Raw genomic sequence first — 19,924 nt, 5'->3', positions numbered from 1 at the left:
CTTGTTCACATTGGCACTTTGAAGAACATTGTTGATGGTGAAAACAGTTATATGCATTCATTGCATCTTAATCCGTGCTGGAGTTATTTTTCCCTCCTCTGATGGATGATCATTAAATTCCCACTTTAAGTGGAAGGATGTCGCCACAAAGCAAAACATATACACACAGATATACAAACACACACACACTTATTTTAATTAATTTTAGTTTAATTCAATCTTATGTTCCCATAAAACTTGAGATAATCCCCTATTAAATTTAAAATTAATATAGAACTTGTAGATAACATTAGATTATAGTTAATAAAACTCTATTCTTTTAGATATGCTGGTGTTCACTGGAACGCTCCACATAATTGATTCTTCATAAAGTGTCCCAACTTTAGCTTTTTAACCAAAAGGTAAATTTAACAATGCCAGCAATCATTAATCTACTTCTTAAATGAAGGCTGTGTGGATTTCAAAATATTTAATTGCATATAAATACCTAAACTGGAGGTGACCTTTTCCAAAAACGTGTACGCTAATCTGTTTATATATTTCAGCAAATAAACTAAAACAAATGTGGATAGTTTTAATATGAATAGATAAAAATGTAATCTTTGTAAATTGTCCTTTGGTAACAACAACTTCACAAGAGATAAAGTTATCTTCTCCTATTAATTGTAGAGCAGACCATACACCAGTAACCCTGGTTAAATATTTGCATGTTTATCAAACTGGGTATACACTGATCACAGACGGAGCATCACATAAATCATTTAATTACTGCTGCTGCACAAAAAAAAAAAAAAAGACGAGATATAAAATATTTCAACTTTTTTCGTTAAGGGAAATAAAAAAACACATTTGTAGGAATAAGAATAAAGACTACACGCTATAGTTTAAAACGTGCATCTTTGCAGACCTCCTATTGCAAAATCTCTCTGCTAATCTCTCACCCTCCTCTGCTACAAATCTCCAGGCAAGAGGATGCAGGCCAAAGTACAAGGCAAGAACATTGGCCAACTGTTGCTGCAGCAGCTCCCCTCCTTCCTTCAGCCTGTGGCTCCTACCAACCAATCACTACCCTGCCAGGAGGTGTCCCGCCCTGTCGAGCCTCAATGACTGACAGCGGTGCTCTGTTAAGCAGAAGGTGAAATCCATCAGTGAACAGAGAAAACTGCATGTAGAAGTGTCACAATGTACCAGAAACACTTAACACAGCAGATCTACTTTAAACACATCTACAGTTCATCTGATCCTGTTATCTTATTTATACAGTAGGACAAAACTACTTTTGAAAATACACAGTACAGTCCTATGTTTAAATATCAGCTGTACTAGAACAATTGTTACAAGATCAACTACTAAACATGGTAAAAGACTTTAAAAATCCAGTTGCACACACCCCAATTTCTCTCAAGTGAAGGAAATTATGAGAATGTTGACATCAACTACATTAATAGCATTTATTTTTGTATTCACTGGTTTAACAAATAAATAATAAGGGAAAAAAAAGTCACGGGGCCACAAAAAAAACCATTTACTCATTCTTAAAACACGTTTATATTTTATTTGTGGGGTAAAAGAAAGTGCGGAAAATAATATGTATCTGAAACAGAACACACACCTGGGAAACAAGAAAAAAAAAAGCTCTCTCATCCCTTTGACCTTGGACTCATTTGCTTCATCTGACTCTTTGGGTACACTCTCTTTGCTAACCATTCAGCATACTGCAAGCTCTGATAATAATGGTTAATGTTTACTGAAACCTGCGCATGAACTGTATGAAACCTGATAGCAGAACTTTGTCATTTCAGTCCTAAAAGCAACCATGCTGTCCAACAGCTAGACCTCTTTACTGACGTGAAAAACAGTTGTGAAATGAAAAGAAGGTCCCAGAATTAAAGTATGTTAGCCTGTTCTTCTCACTACAACATTAATGTAGAATACATGTTTCTAAGTGTTTTACATGTATTTCACTTTAATGTATAAAAAAATAAAAAAAAATAATAAAAAAAAAAATAAAAATGCAAAAGACACAAAAACACCACACTGCACATAACAACAGTTTACGGATTTCATACACTATAAAATGCAGCAAACTCATGACGGTTTCATTTTAACAGGTTTGCCTTTTTTGTTTTTTGAACTTCAGAGAAGATACGTTATAGGGTGAACCTTAAGGGTCCTTGGGTGGGACAGATTTGGAAAGACATGTTCTTAGCATCTGAATTCTCACCCTCCCCTCAAGACAAAGATGTTATCAGCAAAATGCTACTGGATGTTACTTATGGTGTTGCCTCTTCAGCACTAGACGCGGCAATTTTTAAGTAAAACACTGAATAATAATCTGAAACATCTATCGCACACACATTTTAGCTTTGAATGCTAAGCCTGTACCATTTAACCGGCTCATAACCACAGTAAAATGAATGAGCCTTAATGAGTTACTGTTTCAGAAGATGTTTTTTTTCCAGGAAAAAAAGAAAACCAGTCAGAAGATAAAATATTTCTCTTGGCTGCACCTTCCCCCAACAGCAGGATGCTCTCAGGTGAACAAAGGTAACTGTTGGTGTGTGGTATCAGAGCTGAACAGCAGCAACAGAACCGCAGTCACCTTGGAAACGTGCTGCACCCTATGTTTGATGAACAAACAATGGTACCTTTTGAGCCAGTACTAAACAGGCAGGGCAAGGGGCGGCCAAACAGTCACAGAACTTACACAGGAGATATCACATCAAGTCACTTGCAGGCTTAAAAATTTTTTTTAGATGAAAGCACGATAAGAGATTCAGTTTTATAAGATTATTTTTAAATGCATAGCAAGATGAACCAAACAAAAGGTTAAACCATTTGTATAATCTTTTTTTTTCCCTCCAAGGTTATCTAGATAAGGGATCAATTAAGCATCCCCCTCTGACAAGTGATACAAAGCGATCGGACTGTGAAATGAATGCCATCGTGCATCACTATCCCTGCTTTAGTACTGTAAAACATTTATCACTAACTCTAGTAAGCAGTAAAATAAGGTGTGTCTCCTTATCCCCTCATCCAGTAAAAAGAGCATGCAAAACATTGACAGAAACACCAAAGTTACTTGGCCTTGGGGAGTGGCAGGATCTATAGCGACTCGAAGGAATCTCAGAGCAGCGGTTACATGCTGAAACATGGCGTGAAACAAAACAGAATTCTTAGTTGAGGAACAAACTCAATACAGAGTCTGACTAGAAAGAACACTTTCTCAATCTGCCATGTGTTGTTAGAATGGAGACTTTTTTTTTTTTTTTTTTAAATCAGCCTTTTTCAAATAGAAAAAAAAATTAGTAGTCATATTCCAAAGACTGTCACAGCTCAAAAAACTGTTGGGACTGCAGAAGCATTAAGCCTGTCCAAACATAGCACTTTTAACATACCAGGACTCGCTAAACAGGTCCCCATCGCTGACTACATCAGCTAAAGTTACATTATGGCTATATAGAAGCTGGTCAAAAACAGAAACTCCAACATCAGTGTTTATTTTGAGGCTAGTAAAACCCTATAAATGATTGAAGGGTCAAAATGTCAGAGATGGATGTTAAGATGGGAAATAAAGAAGAAAAAGAAAAACAAGCACAAGATGTGAAGGTGCCTCTAACACAAGGCTTGAAAGGAGCAACAGTTGGTGCCCTGAGCATTTATCCCCCCTCCCCCTGCTTTCCATCTCCTCCACACCCTTCCAGCTACTATCACAAATCCTCAGGCCTCAGGATTGCCAGCTGACAGAACTGTTTAGTCAGCAACAAGAGATACACAGATCTTCAACTACTCCATCACGTCAGTCTCCATCCCACAATGAGCTTCCACATACACAGTGTATTCAAGTACCACCAATATCCAGTTTTATATTCATCATCCACGAAAAGTTATTTATTTTTCAATAACAAATTGCAATCATAGCATTTCTAGTGCATTTGATGATAAGTGTATAGAACTAATTTATGTTTAGCAAAGTAGTGGACTTAAGCTGTCCCCACCCTTGGCCCAGTTAGTGCAGTCAGCCAATGATTGCACACACAGACAGATCATGGTCATTGGCAAACCAGATTCCCATAAAGTCCCAGGAGAGACAGACAGACATAGGCAGAGACTGAGCATTAGAGCATCGTAGGAGCAGCGCTAATTTGTATGCATCTAGAAGACTGCATCTATTATGAGGGTCTCCAGGAGACAATAGACAAAGATTTTTATACACTACGTAGATAATTGTTGCCAATACACAGTGCAATATGAGAATATGCACTACAGCAAAGTAAATAGTCATCTTTCTTGTCAACTGTGCCATTGTCTATATGTTGATAATAAAGTTGCTCTCTCCTTCACAAATGACATCAGAGCAGCAATATCTGCTTCTAGAACACCTAAACAGTAAACTATATGTAATCATACTACAAATATAAAAATAAGTTTTAAAAAAAAAAACCAAACTGCTGAATTTTGTTAACATGCATAAAAAGCAGTGGAAGTCAAAGATTGCTTTCACACCCCTTTGCAACTGTATTTGGCCTCAAAACTGTGTGCATCCAATTAACCCCTCAGAAACTCAAGTATCCCACGCTGTCTCCTGGCAGCAATCATTTTAATGGAAATCATATTGCCATGGGCAGAGATTCCCATCTTGTTATGTCCCCCCTCCCTCCAGTGATGAGTTCTACTGAAGCAACTTCCCCACATCTTGTGAGAGCAGCCTGTACATGTTTCACTTCCCACTTACTAAGGCCTGTTTAGGTGCTCATCTGTCTCCATCTGTATCACGGCTAACCCTTTCAGAGTCCACAGAAAAGTGCATTACCACTGAATGGACAAACTAACAGTTTGCAAGTACTGAATTCTATTTGAAACACCATTCTTTTCTCTTTTTTTTTTTTTTTTTAAGATATATAAGAGTATAAAAAACATGAGCAGTCAGGTTAGTCACATACAGGAGTTTAGGTAAAACACACTATTTATATACTACATCTAGCTATTATAGCTCACAATATAGTGGAACAAGGCTGCCTGGGTCACAGGTTCTTGGTAATATAATAACACCAAGGACTAAAGGAATCGTCAGTCTCTGTGTATCATCATTTATTTATATAGCGCCAACATATACCGTAGCGCTTTACAATTGGGGACAAACATAGTAAACTAATAAACAAACTGGGTAAAACAGACAAAGAGGTGTGGCATTAATATGCCAAAGCACCTGTCAAATTCCTATAGCAGAGAACCCCAAATTGTAGCAGGTTGCCCGACGCTGAAATCGGGAAAATTACCATGTGCGAGTGCATAACTTCAATAAGAAATCCTTATGATCATCAGTGTTTCATAGACAAATACACACACAAACACATATCCTCACATACAACCTTTGCTCCTGCTTTCACAAGCTGCTGCACCCTGCGCTTGGAATTCACCACTACAAACCATCAAATTCTCTCAAGTATATACATTTCTAAAGACTCATTTTAATGGATGGTTTTACGTCTGCAGTATGGTCGCAGAACACTGCTTGCTTTATGGTGTTTTATTTTTATGTGAGAATACTCACAGATTCCTCACTATGATCCTACTGTAGGTTTGCTGCGTATTTATGTTCATTTTATTACGGACAACCATTTCAGGATAGTGTTTGTTGTCAGTAATGGTGCCTACACATTCCCTGGTCTGGCTGCGGATGACCAAACTGCACTGATCTGGTTGTCAAAGTGCTGGACTACACTTGCTGCAGAGCAATGCTTTGCATATATGGGTCAAATATATAACCCCAAATACCTGGTGATGTAGGATCAGGAGACCTGTGAATCCATCTTAAGTGTCCAAATCAAACCTGATTTAGATCATTTCATTTTAGTGTTACACTGTATAATAAACAAACAATTGAAATTGATCCACCAAATTGCACAGCGGATGGCCAGCTAATTTATTTTTATATATAAGTTTGTGTTTTAGGTTTAGTGAAATAAGTTTACCAACATTACGTAGCAAAAACACTGCATCTCACACACTGCCCCATGTAGACATAAAATGGATAGAATTTGTTTTCTTATAGTAAAAAAGCAAATGTTATTTGTATCAAATTAGATTCCTGGAGGTGATAAGTTCTGGAATTCATACCTCCCTAATTAGTATGGAGTACTCGCAAATAATTCGCTGTGAATAAATATACGTTATAACAATGGAGAGCACATCATAAAACATATATTACACTTTTTTTTTAAGCAAAACATTGTAAAAAAATGTTCTCGGCAAATGCAAAGGTTTGTCACACAGTTCAGCTGTGGATTTAAATGAAGATCAGTTGAACTGTTGTCACAGAATGTCACAGCAGTCACCCAACCCCTTGATGTAAAAACAAAACAGAGAAAAAGGGACTGTGTTTTAGGTGAAAACAAGTGGTCTGCTTACAATAAATAAGCCAAAATGAAGGGTATATGAGATCTATGCTAAAAAGCCTTAAACGTGTAGCATTCAGAGATGCAAATGCAGGTTAGCAACAACCTGCAATTAAACACAGACTGCTTGGACTCAAACAGCATCACAATAGCAAACAAGAGCACATAAATAAACAAGCATATTTACATAGCAAAATAGCTGTAGTTTATGAAGTCGTCATTTGTTATCAAGGTACAGGTACCCAGGTGGTATGTACAATCTTATGGTGATACAATTGGTTTCACATGCCGAGTGGGGCCCAATACAGGTACTTTGTACATTGTTATAACAAAACAAAATAATAACAGCTGAACTGTAATTTACACGTGATAACCATTTAGTTTAGATTTATTTGCTGGATAAACACATCACATTTTCAACTTTTGCTCAGCTATACTCTCCTTCACAATGCTGAAGGTGGGATAAGCCATTGTTCAATCCATTTGACATGCTGACTATATGCCAGTAATCAGTCTGTGTGTAAAGATATGGTACAATCATTCTGTGGGATAACTAACTTTGACTAGAAGCATCACCACATCAGACTGGTCCTATCACTTCACTACAATAAAGATGTTAATCAAAACAAGATCTATTGTTTGGCCCTCTTTGAAATGCTGATTAATCTTGGAACCATTATCTTATCACTGGGTTTTCATGTCTGCTGAGAGGAAAAATAGGAGTTAGAGAATTGGAAGGGAGGAGGAAAATGTAGCCCATCCATACCTGGTTTTCCATCGGTGAGTGCCAGCTCTCTGTCCCAGTCACCACAGGGATCACTTTAGGTTTCTGCAATTCATTAGTATCTATTAGCCGTCTCAAAGTCACTTTATTATAGCCAAACCAGCACTTCTTTCAAACATTAAGTTAACTAACATCTTCTGGTATAGAATATATATTATATGGTATTATATTGTGAAAAAAAGGAAGCACACGATGGCCACCCAATGACTAAAACCAAATAAAAAAAAAAAAAAAGTGATCCTCAAATTTTACTGTGACTGATATGTCATTCATAGATCTAATATTACTTTATGGATAAACAATAAATAAACCATATAACAGATTAAAAGTACATAGAATATACTTCTTTCAAATGGGATTTTCAGGTGCATTATAACTACAGGTTCTCTCTTTAGCAGTTCTGCTGATGGGCAGGTAGAGTGACATAGAACATATTAGCTGCAATATAACTAACTACATTCCCATATTTTGTATATGCACGGTGGCTCAGTGGTTAGCACTTCTGCCTCACAGCACTGGGGTCATGAGTTCAATTCCCGAACATGGCCTTATCTGTGTGGAGCTTGTATGTTCTCCCCGTATTTGTGTGGGTTTCCTCCAGGTGCTCCGGTTTCCTCCCACACTCCAAAAACATACTGGTAGGTTAATTGTCTGCTATCAAAATTTACCCTAGTCTCTGTGTGTGTGTGTGTGTGTGTGTGTGTGTATGTTAGGGAATTTAGAATGTAAGCTCCAATGGGGCAGGGACTGATGTGAATGAGTTCTCTGTACAGCGCTGCGGAATCAGTGGTGTTATATAAATAAATGGGGATGATGATGCTTTTTTGGTGCTTGATGAAAAGGTACTGTACAGGTTAATACGGTACTAAAGTAACTCTCACCCTATCACCAGTTTATATGCAGGACAACATTGCTAATCTAAAGCCTTTCATATATATTGTATTAATAGTATGTGATCAGCTCTTATATAACAAGATAAAGGAATGTGTGTGCACAAAGGCTTCCCATGAAGTGAAGTGCACATTTATACACACACATACAACTTGGATCACAGAACATCCTCCCTTTCCAGGATCAGATGATGAAATGATGAACCAACACCCATCAGAATCCTTGTTTTTAACTGCTATAAAAAAAACCTGGGAACATTACACAGATTTGGAAGGCACCTGTTTGAGTTCCAGAAGCACCACATGGGAAAGTGTGCGGGCTGGCGATGAACCAGTTTTGAAATCTGGCACTGATGTATAAGTTACCTTTCCAGCATCTTGTTACCATCCTGTGAAGGGATTTATCTGCTGTGCTCCTGGTGGAGTAGGGTGGGGGTGTTTGTGTGTGTGTGCTAGGCTGCAGTGCAAGGCTTTTGCAAGTAGGAGTGAAAGCTCACAAAAGTAACACCCCCCACACCTATTACTGGCAGCACCTTAACCCCCTTTGTGCCAGGAGCCACAGAAGACAGAAAAGGACAGCAACACTTAAGAATTAAGCATCATGGGAATTTCTAGCAAAGCACATACTGTTAATTGAAGCAGAGATGAGGTACACACAATTTATTATGATAGGTTTACAAACTTGCCACTCATAACTATTAACTTGTATACATAGATACTTTCCATTTCAGCAAACTATTTATTCATTACAAACACCAGGGAACAAAAGAAACAAAAACAATGTGTGGATATACATACATATAAGTACTACTTTTTAAAAAAACAGCAATTCATTCTAAAGCTTAGAAACACACATACAAGGAAATAAGTTGTGGGATCTCTATATCAAAAGTCCTGAAGGAAAAAGTCCTCGTCGAGGGAAATGAGTTCCCAAACAGGAAGAGAGACAGGCGGTCCAGATCATTAGTTACTGGCCAACATCCTCTTCAAGAAAACCAACTTGCTTAGAAGCATGACTATCCAGATAAACTCCATGGAAATGGTGTCATTTTAAAAATGTCATTTTTATGTTACAAATCACTTAAAATTTTTAAGAGCTATGTTGTAAATATAATTTTTACGTTTATTTTTATCAAATGAATCAGCAACATTTTAAGGGTCCCATTTATCAAGCTATAAACCATGGGGAAACGGCTTTTTCCACATGGTTTAGGCATTTTTTAAGTGTCACTTCTTTCTAACAAAAGCATAAAAAAAAACAAAAAGAAAAAAAGAAAAAAAAAAGCCAAAAAAACCATTAAACCGCAGTCTGCATAATTTTTAATGGGGACTGCAGTGTGGGCCAATTTAAGAAGCTCCGAAAAGCTTAGCTTTTCAGAGTTTGACCCAGATGACATTAGCCATACTACACTAGGTGGAAAGCATTGCAGGAGAGGGCTCTTCGATTCCTCTCCGCAGTCTTCCTGTCCTCCAGTAACTATTGCAAAATGGCTTTGCACATGCGCAACAAAGATTCTTGGTCAGAACCCAGAGTTGTTAGGTAAGGACAGTCATTGTCGGGACAGTGTCCTATCAGATGCGTTGTCCAAGGGTGATTTTTGGCCGCGAAATGTCATCCCAATTGCGATAAGGGAGGATATTTAACAGGGGGCATATGGGGCCATTAATAAATAGGCCCCCATCCATCTCTTTCTCAGCGACAATGTTTCACTGACCTCGGTTCTCCTGCTAGCTGTGGGATAGGAATTTAGAACATGCCTGCACACAGCACATCCACCTGGACCAGGATGGGACAGCAGACACTCAATGAGGAGGGTTGTGGCAGTTACTTGCTATAAACCAGCCACACAGATAAATGCTGAAGATAAAAGACTATCAATAGTGGGAGGGCGAGCTTTGTTTCTGGTTTCAGACCAAGCCCTCAGTAAGTGGTGCCGGGGCCAGCCTAGCAGTAGGGGAGATTGTGGACAAGTAAATATTTTAGTCAGTCATCAGCAGGACATCTAACAAGGTTTCTGAAGAAAGAAATAGGCATGGTGATCCAACATCCAGCTAGGAATCAGTAGTGACTTGCTTAAAACCATTAAAAGGGCATCCAACCAGAGTTTTATCTATAAGACTCCTTCCTAAACAACATAGGTAAGGAATATTGTTGCATTTGGGTTCTCGCCTGTTAGCAAATAAACTATATACAATCAAGATCTATATTATGCTAAAAGCCAATTACCACCATCATAGCAATAACAAAATGAAAATAAAATACATAAATTCTTCTTAGTAGCAGTTCACCTGCAGCCTTTACATTTCTCCAGTTTTGGATACAACTACAAGTGGAAAAACATACACTAATCACATCACCTTTTTAGTTTTACTGAAGGAAAGAAGAAAAAACATTAGCTGATTACATGGGGGAGTTGTACTTTTAACAGCTGGAGGAGTATGGTGACCATCATTACGCCAATACATGGAGAGCTTGTCCAAGCAAGCAATGGGAAAAATGGATGCCTGTCGCATGCTTGAATGCATTATTATGCTTAGATAACATTCGCCTTCAAATGTAAATGCTAGAAGCCAGATTGGTGCCATTCAAGATTGTGTACTCGGTTATTGCCTTCACATTGAAAGGTATAGAAAAAGAGACAAAAGAAACAAGGTTAATCAGAAATTTGGAAACCATGTGTACAATCATGTTCTGCATGATTTTACATATGGGCTGCTCTTGTATTTATGGAAGTCTGTGTGTAGAATTATCATACTAACCGAGTGCATCTCTGCTTAATGGAACGCTGGAATTTCTGTTGAACAAGACATCACACGCTACCACTAACCTTGTATATATAAATCATCAATGCAATGGAAAACGGATTGCAAGCTACATTTCTAGGTTTAATGCCACATATCCATTGGTCTTTATTTTTTTTAATGCTGGCTAAAACTTATGGACTCCAAATGCATTTGATATGCAAGATCACTGGAGGCGTTTAAATATGTCAAACACAAAAAGATGGAACAAGTAGCGTTTCAAAAATTACCGCTGTAATGCAAGAAATACACCAGTGGCTATGGCAATGACTCCGAGGGGCATAGTCAATTCTCGGCGGTTTCCGCCGCGGAAAAACTATTACCGGTATAATGGTAATAGTAAGCCGGATTTTAGCTCGCAGCTCACTGAGCAGCAAGCTGAAATTCAGCGGGAAAAGTACCGTAATGCCGGTATTTACGCGGACGGCACATTAATTTTGGCTACAACGACAACAATTGAATATGCCCCTGAGTGTCATACTTGTTTAAGTGTTTGTTTTAAAAATAAATAAACAAAAACACTTGTAAAAGACATTTAAGACACCAGTTAGGAGGCCTTACACAAACAGGTTTCTATTGCAAGACATTCATAGTGCACTTTTGATCTTAATTCTAATTCAACAAAAAAAAAAAAATATAGGTTTCATTATCAGTTAAAAAAAAAATGAAGAGCTATTTTTAATACAAAATGTAGCAGTCTGACCTCTATATCCCACGAAAGCCAGCTTTTTTTTGGTCGATTATAAATTTGAGCAATAAACTCACACTAGTATGCATTTTCTATCACTAAAATTCTATGTATCACACACGGGCATTCAATTGTTGAAACTACATCCCAGCTCATTCTACCTCTAGAGTGAGTGTCTCAAGACATAAACTTAATTTAATTAACAAAAGAGGATCCCAATTCATTGCATCATTAGCCTTGGCAACAAGCGAAGCAGGTAAATCCACAAGGCTCTCCGTTTCAGCTGCTCTGTTTGCTATGGAAACCAGAGGTCCTAAACGTTACCATGTGGTTAACAGCAGCTTGAAGAGGATGCAGGCGTGTACCCTGTCTAAAGCTAATCTAGCAATATGGTTTCAGACAGGGTGGACATCTGTTACAGACAAAGATCCAGCAAGTTGCCTTTATCTTTATTTACAAATGTGAAATGAACATAGCTTTTTAAAGCTGCAGGCAACATGCATCTATCGCATATACTACAAAATGATATTACCCTGAAAGAGTGTGAAGATGCTTCTGTTGTACAATCTCTCCTCAATATATCCTAAATTGCCATCAGACATACATTCAATGACCTTTGCATCAAAAGCAACTCAAAAATTAAAATGACCCAGGTCCATCACTTCAGAAATGTATATCACAACCTCAAAACTGACTTAGAAATAAAAACTAGTACTGCATGACGGGGAAGGGGGGGGGGTTTCAATTTCTCCGCCCCCATTTGCAATAACATCATGAAAGTCTGCAGGTGAATCCTTGTCATGGTATTCAAATACCTGGCCCGTAAAAATCTACTGAAGCTTTTAGGCTCTCAAAGCTTTTCTTATTTGAATCACACTGAGCAAACAGTCTCCACCCATAACCCACTGCTTTTGTTTGAGGCACCTTTTCACTGAAATCTACCTTTGTTTAATGGCGGGACTGCTAACAGGCTCCATAGAAAATAAGATACTCCGGAATGCTTGTATTCTACCAAGAAATACAGATTTTTATTTTTTTTTATTACATATACTATTTAGATTGCAAGCTTTCCTAGCATATAACATCTTCCCCTTTATTTTATCCTGATAAATTTTCCGAGGTCAGTTTCCATTTCTTTAATTCTCTATATTAAAGACAATCGAAAATCCATAACATATTATTATGAAGAAAAGCGAGTCACAGTTTTCACATGCCAATAACAAAATATTATCCCAGGAACGTCCAGAGCACCATAACGACTGCAACAAAGACCCAATAACTCGGAATTGGAAACCCACAGGGAAAACAGGATAATAGATGTCAAAAGTTTTAATCATTTACATAACATGGGTGAGGAAGGTAAGATAGGGTAACCAGAAACAGGGATAATGAATCCACTTGTGGGCATCTTAATGTAGGAACTATGACCAACGGAGCTACTTCGTGGAAAAGGGGGCACAATCAGTTTCCATTTAAAACAAACATTTTTTTTTTACATCTCTTTTGCTTTTCTATTGTAGACACCATTTAGTCATTTTGTTGCTCAAACTCAATAAGGAGCAACTGTCAAAGTCCTTTATTTAGTGTTCCGGAGTCAATAGAACATGTCAATCCCATAATCCAAGTATGAGATATTCCTTAAAATATGAACACTTGCAGATTATGATGACATTAGATGTGGGTCACAATTAAAAGCTGGAAAGACTTGTTTGTATATATATATATTAGATCCAAGGTACAACCAAAATGAAATGGCGAGAAAGGCAATACTAGGCTCTGAAACTGGAAACAGGCAGATCATCCAGCTCTCAAGAATTGTCTGTTGTTAATCTCCAATTATATCACATCTGCCGTCACCCATTCCTTATCCTTTTACATCAGATTATTAATGTTGCTGAAGCCATAACCAATTAAACTGCTGATCTTGTAGTGTTCAGGTTATCTCCTCCCATTTGTTTGCATAGATACTCTTAGAGGATACAAACAGTCGAGATACAAATTTTAAATTTCCTTCAATTTGCCTATTATTAAAGAAGGATGCAGCTACCACTACATTTCAGAAACCTACTGATATACTATTTCTAGAATAACATTGTGTTCACACCTATTTAAAGGAAAGGGTACAGACAGTCACAGTTTTCTGGATTCATATCTACAGGAAGGTGACTTTTGGAATCACCTTCATTTGACCTTTAAGAACAGTCAACCAGTGAACTACTTTAAGTTAAACATTTGATTCCAACTGTACAGCACTGCACTTAAAACATATGCAATTCCTTTACAGGTTTTATTTTTACTAAGCAAATACAACTTTATATCAAAATGTTACATTATTTTTGCCCCAGCTTCAGAGTTCTCTTATGCAGACAGTTAGAACACTGTATATAGTAAAAGGTCCTGGTATCCGGTTGTATATATGTGAACACCACCACTGGAACCAAAACAAAATTTACAGAAGTTTGCCATTTGCTGGTTGTGATATTGGTAGAAAACAAAAGCAATAGTACTTCGGTTGTAAATTTACTGTACATCTAAAGCTGGGTACACACTACACTGTTTTCGCCCAATAATCGGCTAAAACAGCCGACATACGACCGCTTGTTCAAAAGTCGGGTCAGTGTGTGCAGTGACACGATGGTCGAAAGTCTGCCAAAATGGACGATTATCGCCTCATTTGGTTGGTCGTACCGTTTAATATTTTCGTTTCATTCTCGTTTCCGCTGTGCAGTGTGTATAAACTTCTGTCCGATCCACAACAGTGAGTATGAAATTACAGTCATTGCTCACGACAACATGGCTGTAAAAAGTCGCTAAAGGGACGTCCGCTCTTCCCTTTATCGTCCTAAAAAAGGCTAGTGTGTATGCAGTCCATGGACCGAGCGATCGGAACATCGATCGCATGTAAAATTGCTCGGCATAAAAAGTTGGTCGTAATTTCTGTAGTGTGTACCCAGCTTAAGCACTTTTAATAGCACTTTTAATGAGCATATCTTCCCTATGTGATCATTTGTTTTTGGTTTTTTTTAACATTTCAACAACAAAACAGCCAATTTAACTATGGTCCTGGGAGGAGTATAAAATACGGTAGCTACTAGCTCATCTTCTATCAGCAAAATTTAACGTTTTGTCATTTGTGGCAAAAATTTGCAAGAGCTTATTCACACTTATGTGATCTATATATTGGAGGAAAAATGCAGTAAAATGTGTCAAAATTAATGGATTTTTCAAACAAATTTGACGCAGGGTAACCATCTCAACGTCCTGCATTTGCCAACGTAAGAGAATAAATGGTTCCATTGATTTTTTACTCGTCCATTTTTTAGAATTTTCCAGATGAAAACCTCAAATGTGTGAAAGAGCTTGAAATTATATGAACAGGAATAATGACATGAGATCTGAAAGACACTTTTCAAAAGACCTGCTCTCTCTATACCTCCATCTTATTCTGGGAAACATACATCCTTTACCTGATTGCAGATAACAGGATCAGGAATATGTCCCACCCTTTACAGCATGTTAGAACAATGATTCATTTTGCTTTTTTTGTCTCTGTAGACTGGCAGGTAATAAACCTGGTGGGCAAAGTCTGCCTTTAAGCAGTCTGCATTGTACACAACTGGTTAACTCCTTCAATGCTGGGAGTGGGAGGTGGGGGCTGGGGTGGGGGTTTTAATTGTATGACAAAGAGTTATTTAGGATATTAACTTTTTAAATCCCCTAAAAATAAACTCCATCTCCATCACTATAGAGGCCTCACAAAAAAAACCAAGAAGCACCACTAATAGCAGTATCACTCATGTTCGTTTCACAAGAGCCAACATTTCAAAAACGGTCCTTGATATTCCAATATTGCATGATGCATGTCTTTCAATAAGATTTTAACCCATACTTGCCAACTCTCCCGGAATGTCCGGGAGACTCCCGAAATTCGGGTCGGTCTCACGGACTCCCGGGAAAGCTGGCAAATCTCCCGCAATTGCGGGGCTAAATTGACGCGATTCGCGGTGAATTGCGTCATTTTGGCCCCGCCCCCGTGACATAACGGCCAAAATGACGCGATTCACCGCGGCCAGCCCTCTAGACACTCCGCTCTGCAGGATACAACGTGCCAAAAGTAGGCAAGTATGTTTTAACCTCATGAATGGTTATCAAATTAACAGAATACCACTTTTTAATTATACAAAAAAACAACAACACAACAGCATAATATTGTGCGGTGATTCTAATTAATTTCAGGTGCAAAAGATACGGCTACTGACAGGCATATACATGTTTGTATGCCGATATGCCTCAGCCAGATTTGCATGAACACACCCTTTACTGTACGAGGCCAACATTAGACCACCCCTTCTGCCTCTCTGGTTGTAAGGAGGCGTAGATGTCATATACACGATTATGCCAGTGCCGTCTTTGTCAGCATGGGCAGTGCCAACTTTTGTAATTTAAATTAAACAAAATGGAATACATCCAACGCTCACCTTGTGACATATTAAATAATGCTACTAGCATAAGTTTATTCACCTCTACATGTTTACCAGACCACTTGAAGCATCTGACAAAACTTCATGTTTTCAGTTAAAAGCATCAAAGTTATTAACCAATGGCCACAAGTCAATAATTTTTAACCAACTAAACATTTTTATTTAAAAAAAATATATACATCTTGCCTTTAGCCAAGATATGAGGGTTAATTTTAGCTCACTTCTGTTTAGCTGCTTAGCAACACTTATCCAATGACCTTCAGAGCACCACCTTCTTTTAAAAGGGATAATGAATACCACCATCTAAAAAGGACTTTGTTTGTTTTTCTTCACTATAGAGAAACAAACACAACTGCTCTTTTTAAATGTAAAATCCTTCCTAAATGTCCTTGTAAATGAAAAAAAAAAAAAGCCAGGTTAAAACACTAGGAGGGACACCTGATAAGTTTGTGGATTTCACCCTGAAACAAGTACACACACAAAACTCAGTCTCCACCTACAGCTGCTCACTTATTTTAGTAAAAGTGTCACAATTCTGCAGAACAACATATCTACAAGGTCAGTACAGAAAGTACAACACATGCAGGTTACTCAGAGAAAATGGAAGCATCCTCCACACACCCAGCATGCCTACAACAAATGTAAAACAAACAGAGAAAAAAAAATAATCTGCAGACTTGTAACTCATTCAGAGCAGGAAAGCAGTTCATGGACTGCAAACTGTTCTGAAACTGAAAGGATCATCCATGTACCAACCGATGTACTTAAACAGGCTATAGGCTGTACGACATAACTAATCTCTAACACAGACTAGCTAGTCTACTCAGAACAGGGTCTGGCTGGCAAATTTTAGCCTGGGGGGCAAGACTCGGCTCAGTAGCCTATTAGAATCATTTTAAAGGAATAAAAAAAAATTCAGGTGGCCCAGCCCAAGGTAGCGCACTATGGGATCGGCCCAATAGGGAGATGCCCCCATTATATATGTTACATTTTACTTGTAAATGGAATAAGAATACTTTCTCATCATCTGCTAGAAGCAAAGATGACAGACTACAAACCAGCTGATGCTCTCATATTAAGCACTCAGTGGCTTGATAATCTAAGCTTCCATCTGGCAAAGGAAGGGTTACATGCAAACTTCAGACCATCTGACTTTGACTTGCCTGACACAAGTAAAGAAAAAAAGATAGTAGGTTGCACAAGTACAATGTAATCCAGACTGATGGAAAGGGTACATCAGTACAAGAAATATAACAAGGGAAAATTTGCTCCCTGAAAACTCATACTCTAGCAAAGGTGTGTCAGAGATGAAACAGCAGAACTGTCCAGGAAACATGATGGATGTGTTTCTACGCAGCAGCAAATGACTCTTCACCAGTCAACTACTAAGTTATGGAATGGGTAAAAAACTATAAGTGGGTCATATGATATATCTACAGTGCTACTCATGTCAAAGCTAAATGAAGCCTATGCGATGTGTATGAATTAAGGTTAATGTATTTTAAAGGAAATTCCTTTATTAATGTAGGCTAATAAGAAATATACTTGAATACCATAATTCTGGTAGTTAACACGGTTGTATAACTTTACATGCTATCCCTTTAATAGAACAAGATTGCATGTCACATGCCAACATGGAGGTCAGAGTGTCAGGCATGAAGTGGCTCAGCAATAGAGGGGTTAAGTTGGGAGAAGAGAGTGAGTACCCTCCATCAGATACACTTCCCTCCCCTAACTTAGTGCACAGTATGTATGTTGGTGCTGCTGTGCTGGCTCTTAAGCCGTGTAGAATTTCGTAATGGAATGTGAACTGCTCATCCGGATCTGGGCTCCTTCTATCTCCTAACCAGTAAGGAGCAGGGGAGGACAGATCTGCTGAAACAGGAGAAATGCTCTTTCTCCTCCTCCTTTTATAACTCATCAAGGATGCCTTACAGAGGCACATACACCAACAGCAAATTCTGGATTTGATCAACTATACACACACTCCACAAACACAACAACACGCATACATCACAAGACAATATATGTAAAAGATGACAAATGACACATTAGCCAGCAAGCCTAATGGCAGCACACTCATTTTTTTCAGTGCATGAGGAGGAAGAGGAAATAGAGAGAAAAAAAAACTCCTACAAAAGTTTTTCAATCCTCATCAAATAAAGACAGTGCCCCCAACAGCAAACCAGAACAGGAAAATTAAAAAAAATCAACTTGGCAAAACTATAGAAACTTTCCAACAAACAGCCAAGAAAGTGAGTGTTAGTTTCAAAGTCTCCATCTCTATCTTCCTCCACCACTGACACACCGGAGTAGAAGACAAAAAAATGCCCTGATTCTTAGCAACCATTAAGGTCACAGTCTCCTAAGAGACGAGTCTGGACTAGTTATCTACTTGGGGTCATAAAGTCAGCAGCCAAGAGAATAAAAATATTATTATTTAAAAAAAATAATAAATAAATAGAATTAAATAAAAAGTTTCCTACAGGATGCACAGACCTAATGATACACATTTCAGCGTCAACAAATACTACTACTAAAGCGATCTTTTCTCTGGACAACAAGATGTGCTGGATGATGACCAGCTCAGCAAACGAGCATCAAGGCAGAGATGGATGCTGGGAGGAGGAGTAAGGAACAGGGTTCTTATTAAAGCTCCAGCAAAGTAACAAAAACAAACTTTAAAAATGAAAGGTTTTGCTACCTTCTCCCACCACTCACAACATCACCCCCCATCTCTGCTTTGATGCCAGTCTCCTTCCTGTACTCATGACGACGATCGTGGCTTAGTCCCTGCTACGTGTGATACAGACTTTACATACTGTACTCAGCACGGAACAGATGCTATGTCCACGCACAAAATACGTCCGTACTAAATTACTTTAAGTGTCTCATAGTCCACAAGACAAAAAAAAACAATCCTCTCTCAGGGGTGGAAAGTTTGTCAAGGCCAACAGTCATGCACCCCCCACCTCTCTCGCACACAGCAAGTGGTATCAGAGAACGCACGGAAGATACATGGAGGATGCAATAGACGTAGACAGGGAAAGGGAGAGGAGATCTCTCAGAAAGGCAGAGAAGCTAAACTATCCCCATCTGTACGATCTAACAACCCCATCACACATCTACACTTACGTTTCTGGAAGTGAAGGGGTTAAGGGATGCACAGCAGAAGGCAAAAAATAGACTTTAAATAGGTTTACAAAACTTTGTTTTAAACTTACCTTAGGAGGGATGTCTTCATCTCATTTGTTGCAAACCAGGAAGATCAAGTAGTAATCAGGGAGTGAAGTACAAAAAAAAATGGGCCAAAAAAAAAAAAAGTTAAAAAATAAAGTTTTTTTTTCTAGTGTGGTAGTGGGAAAGTTTGATAGTCCTTTCTACGTGAGGCCACAGTGCTAACAGCAGCACCATCCAGGACCTGGTGGTGCTCGCTAGTTAAAAATAAACTTTGCTCTAGGAGGAGATGATCTGGCTGGATTCCTGAGCTCAGCCAGTTTAATATGGATGAGCATCAGGTCCTGCAGGCAAAATGCTGCTCTTGGTGCTGCTGCTGTTGCTGCTCAAAGCTGGTTGGTAGAGAGACTTTAACAAGGAAGGGGAAGGAGAGTCAAGAGGGCGGAGAGACAGAGGAGAGAGGAGGAGGTGGGGGAGGGGAGGGGAAAAAAAAAAAGCAACATCATCTCTAACATTGGGTCACAACTTTTTTTTTTTTTTGTAAAAGTTTTTTTTCTTTTAACTTTGCTCCATTTCATCACAACATTATCAGGCTTTTAAATGATAATGGCGAAAACCTTGCTAATGAGGCAGGCACGTCATAAAATAAGTGTATTGGCATTGACATCACTACAACTACCTGTTGATTTTGGATAATGCTGAGA

General features: G+C 38.4%; 1 protein-coding gene across 4 annotated transcripts in view; it reads right to left on the bottom strand.

Annotated features, from left to right (window-relative positions):
* The window catches only part of RREB1 (ras responsive element binding protein 1), a 66,299-nt gene extending 46,675 nt beyond the window's left edge, over positions 1–19,624 (bottom strand). For 3 of the 4 annotated variants that reach the window (XM_075213023.1, XM_075213026.1, XM_075213024.1), the window contains exons 1-2: positions 19,268–19,624; positions 7,165–7,227 (exon numbers count right to left, since the gene is read on the bottom strand). In XM_075213023.1, coding sequence (XP_075069124.1) covers positions 7,165–7,176 — 12 coding nt within the window. In that variant the 5' untranslated portion in view covers positions 7,177–7,227; positions 19,268–19,624. The remainder of the gene's footprint in view (positions 1–7,164; positions 7,228–19,267) is intronic. The other variant, XM_075213025.1, reaches the window with a different exon arrangement.
* Positions 19,625–19,924: the final 300 nt, after the last annotated feature.

This window comes from Mixophyes fleayi, chromosome 5 (assembly GCF_038048845.1).
Source record: "Mixophyes fleayi isolate aMixFle1 chromosome 5, aMixFle1.hap1, whole genome shotgun sequence".
Lineage (NCBI taxonomy): Eukaryota > Metazoa > Chordata > Amphibia > Anura > Limnodynastidae > Mixophyes > Mixophyes fleayi.
This window is presented reverse-complemented; position numbering and strand designations above follow the sequence as displayed.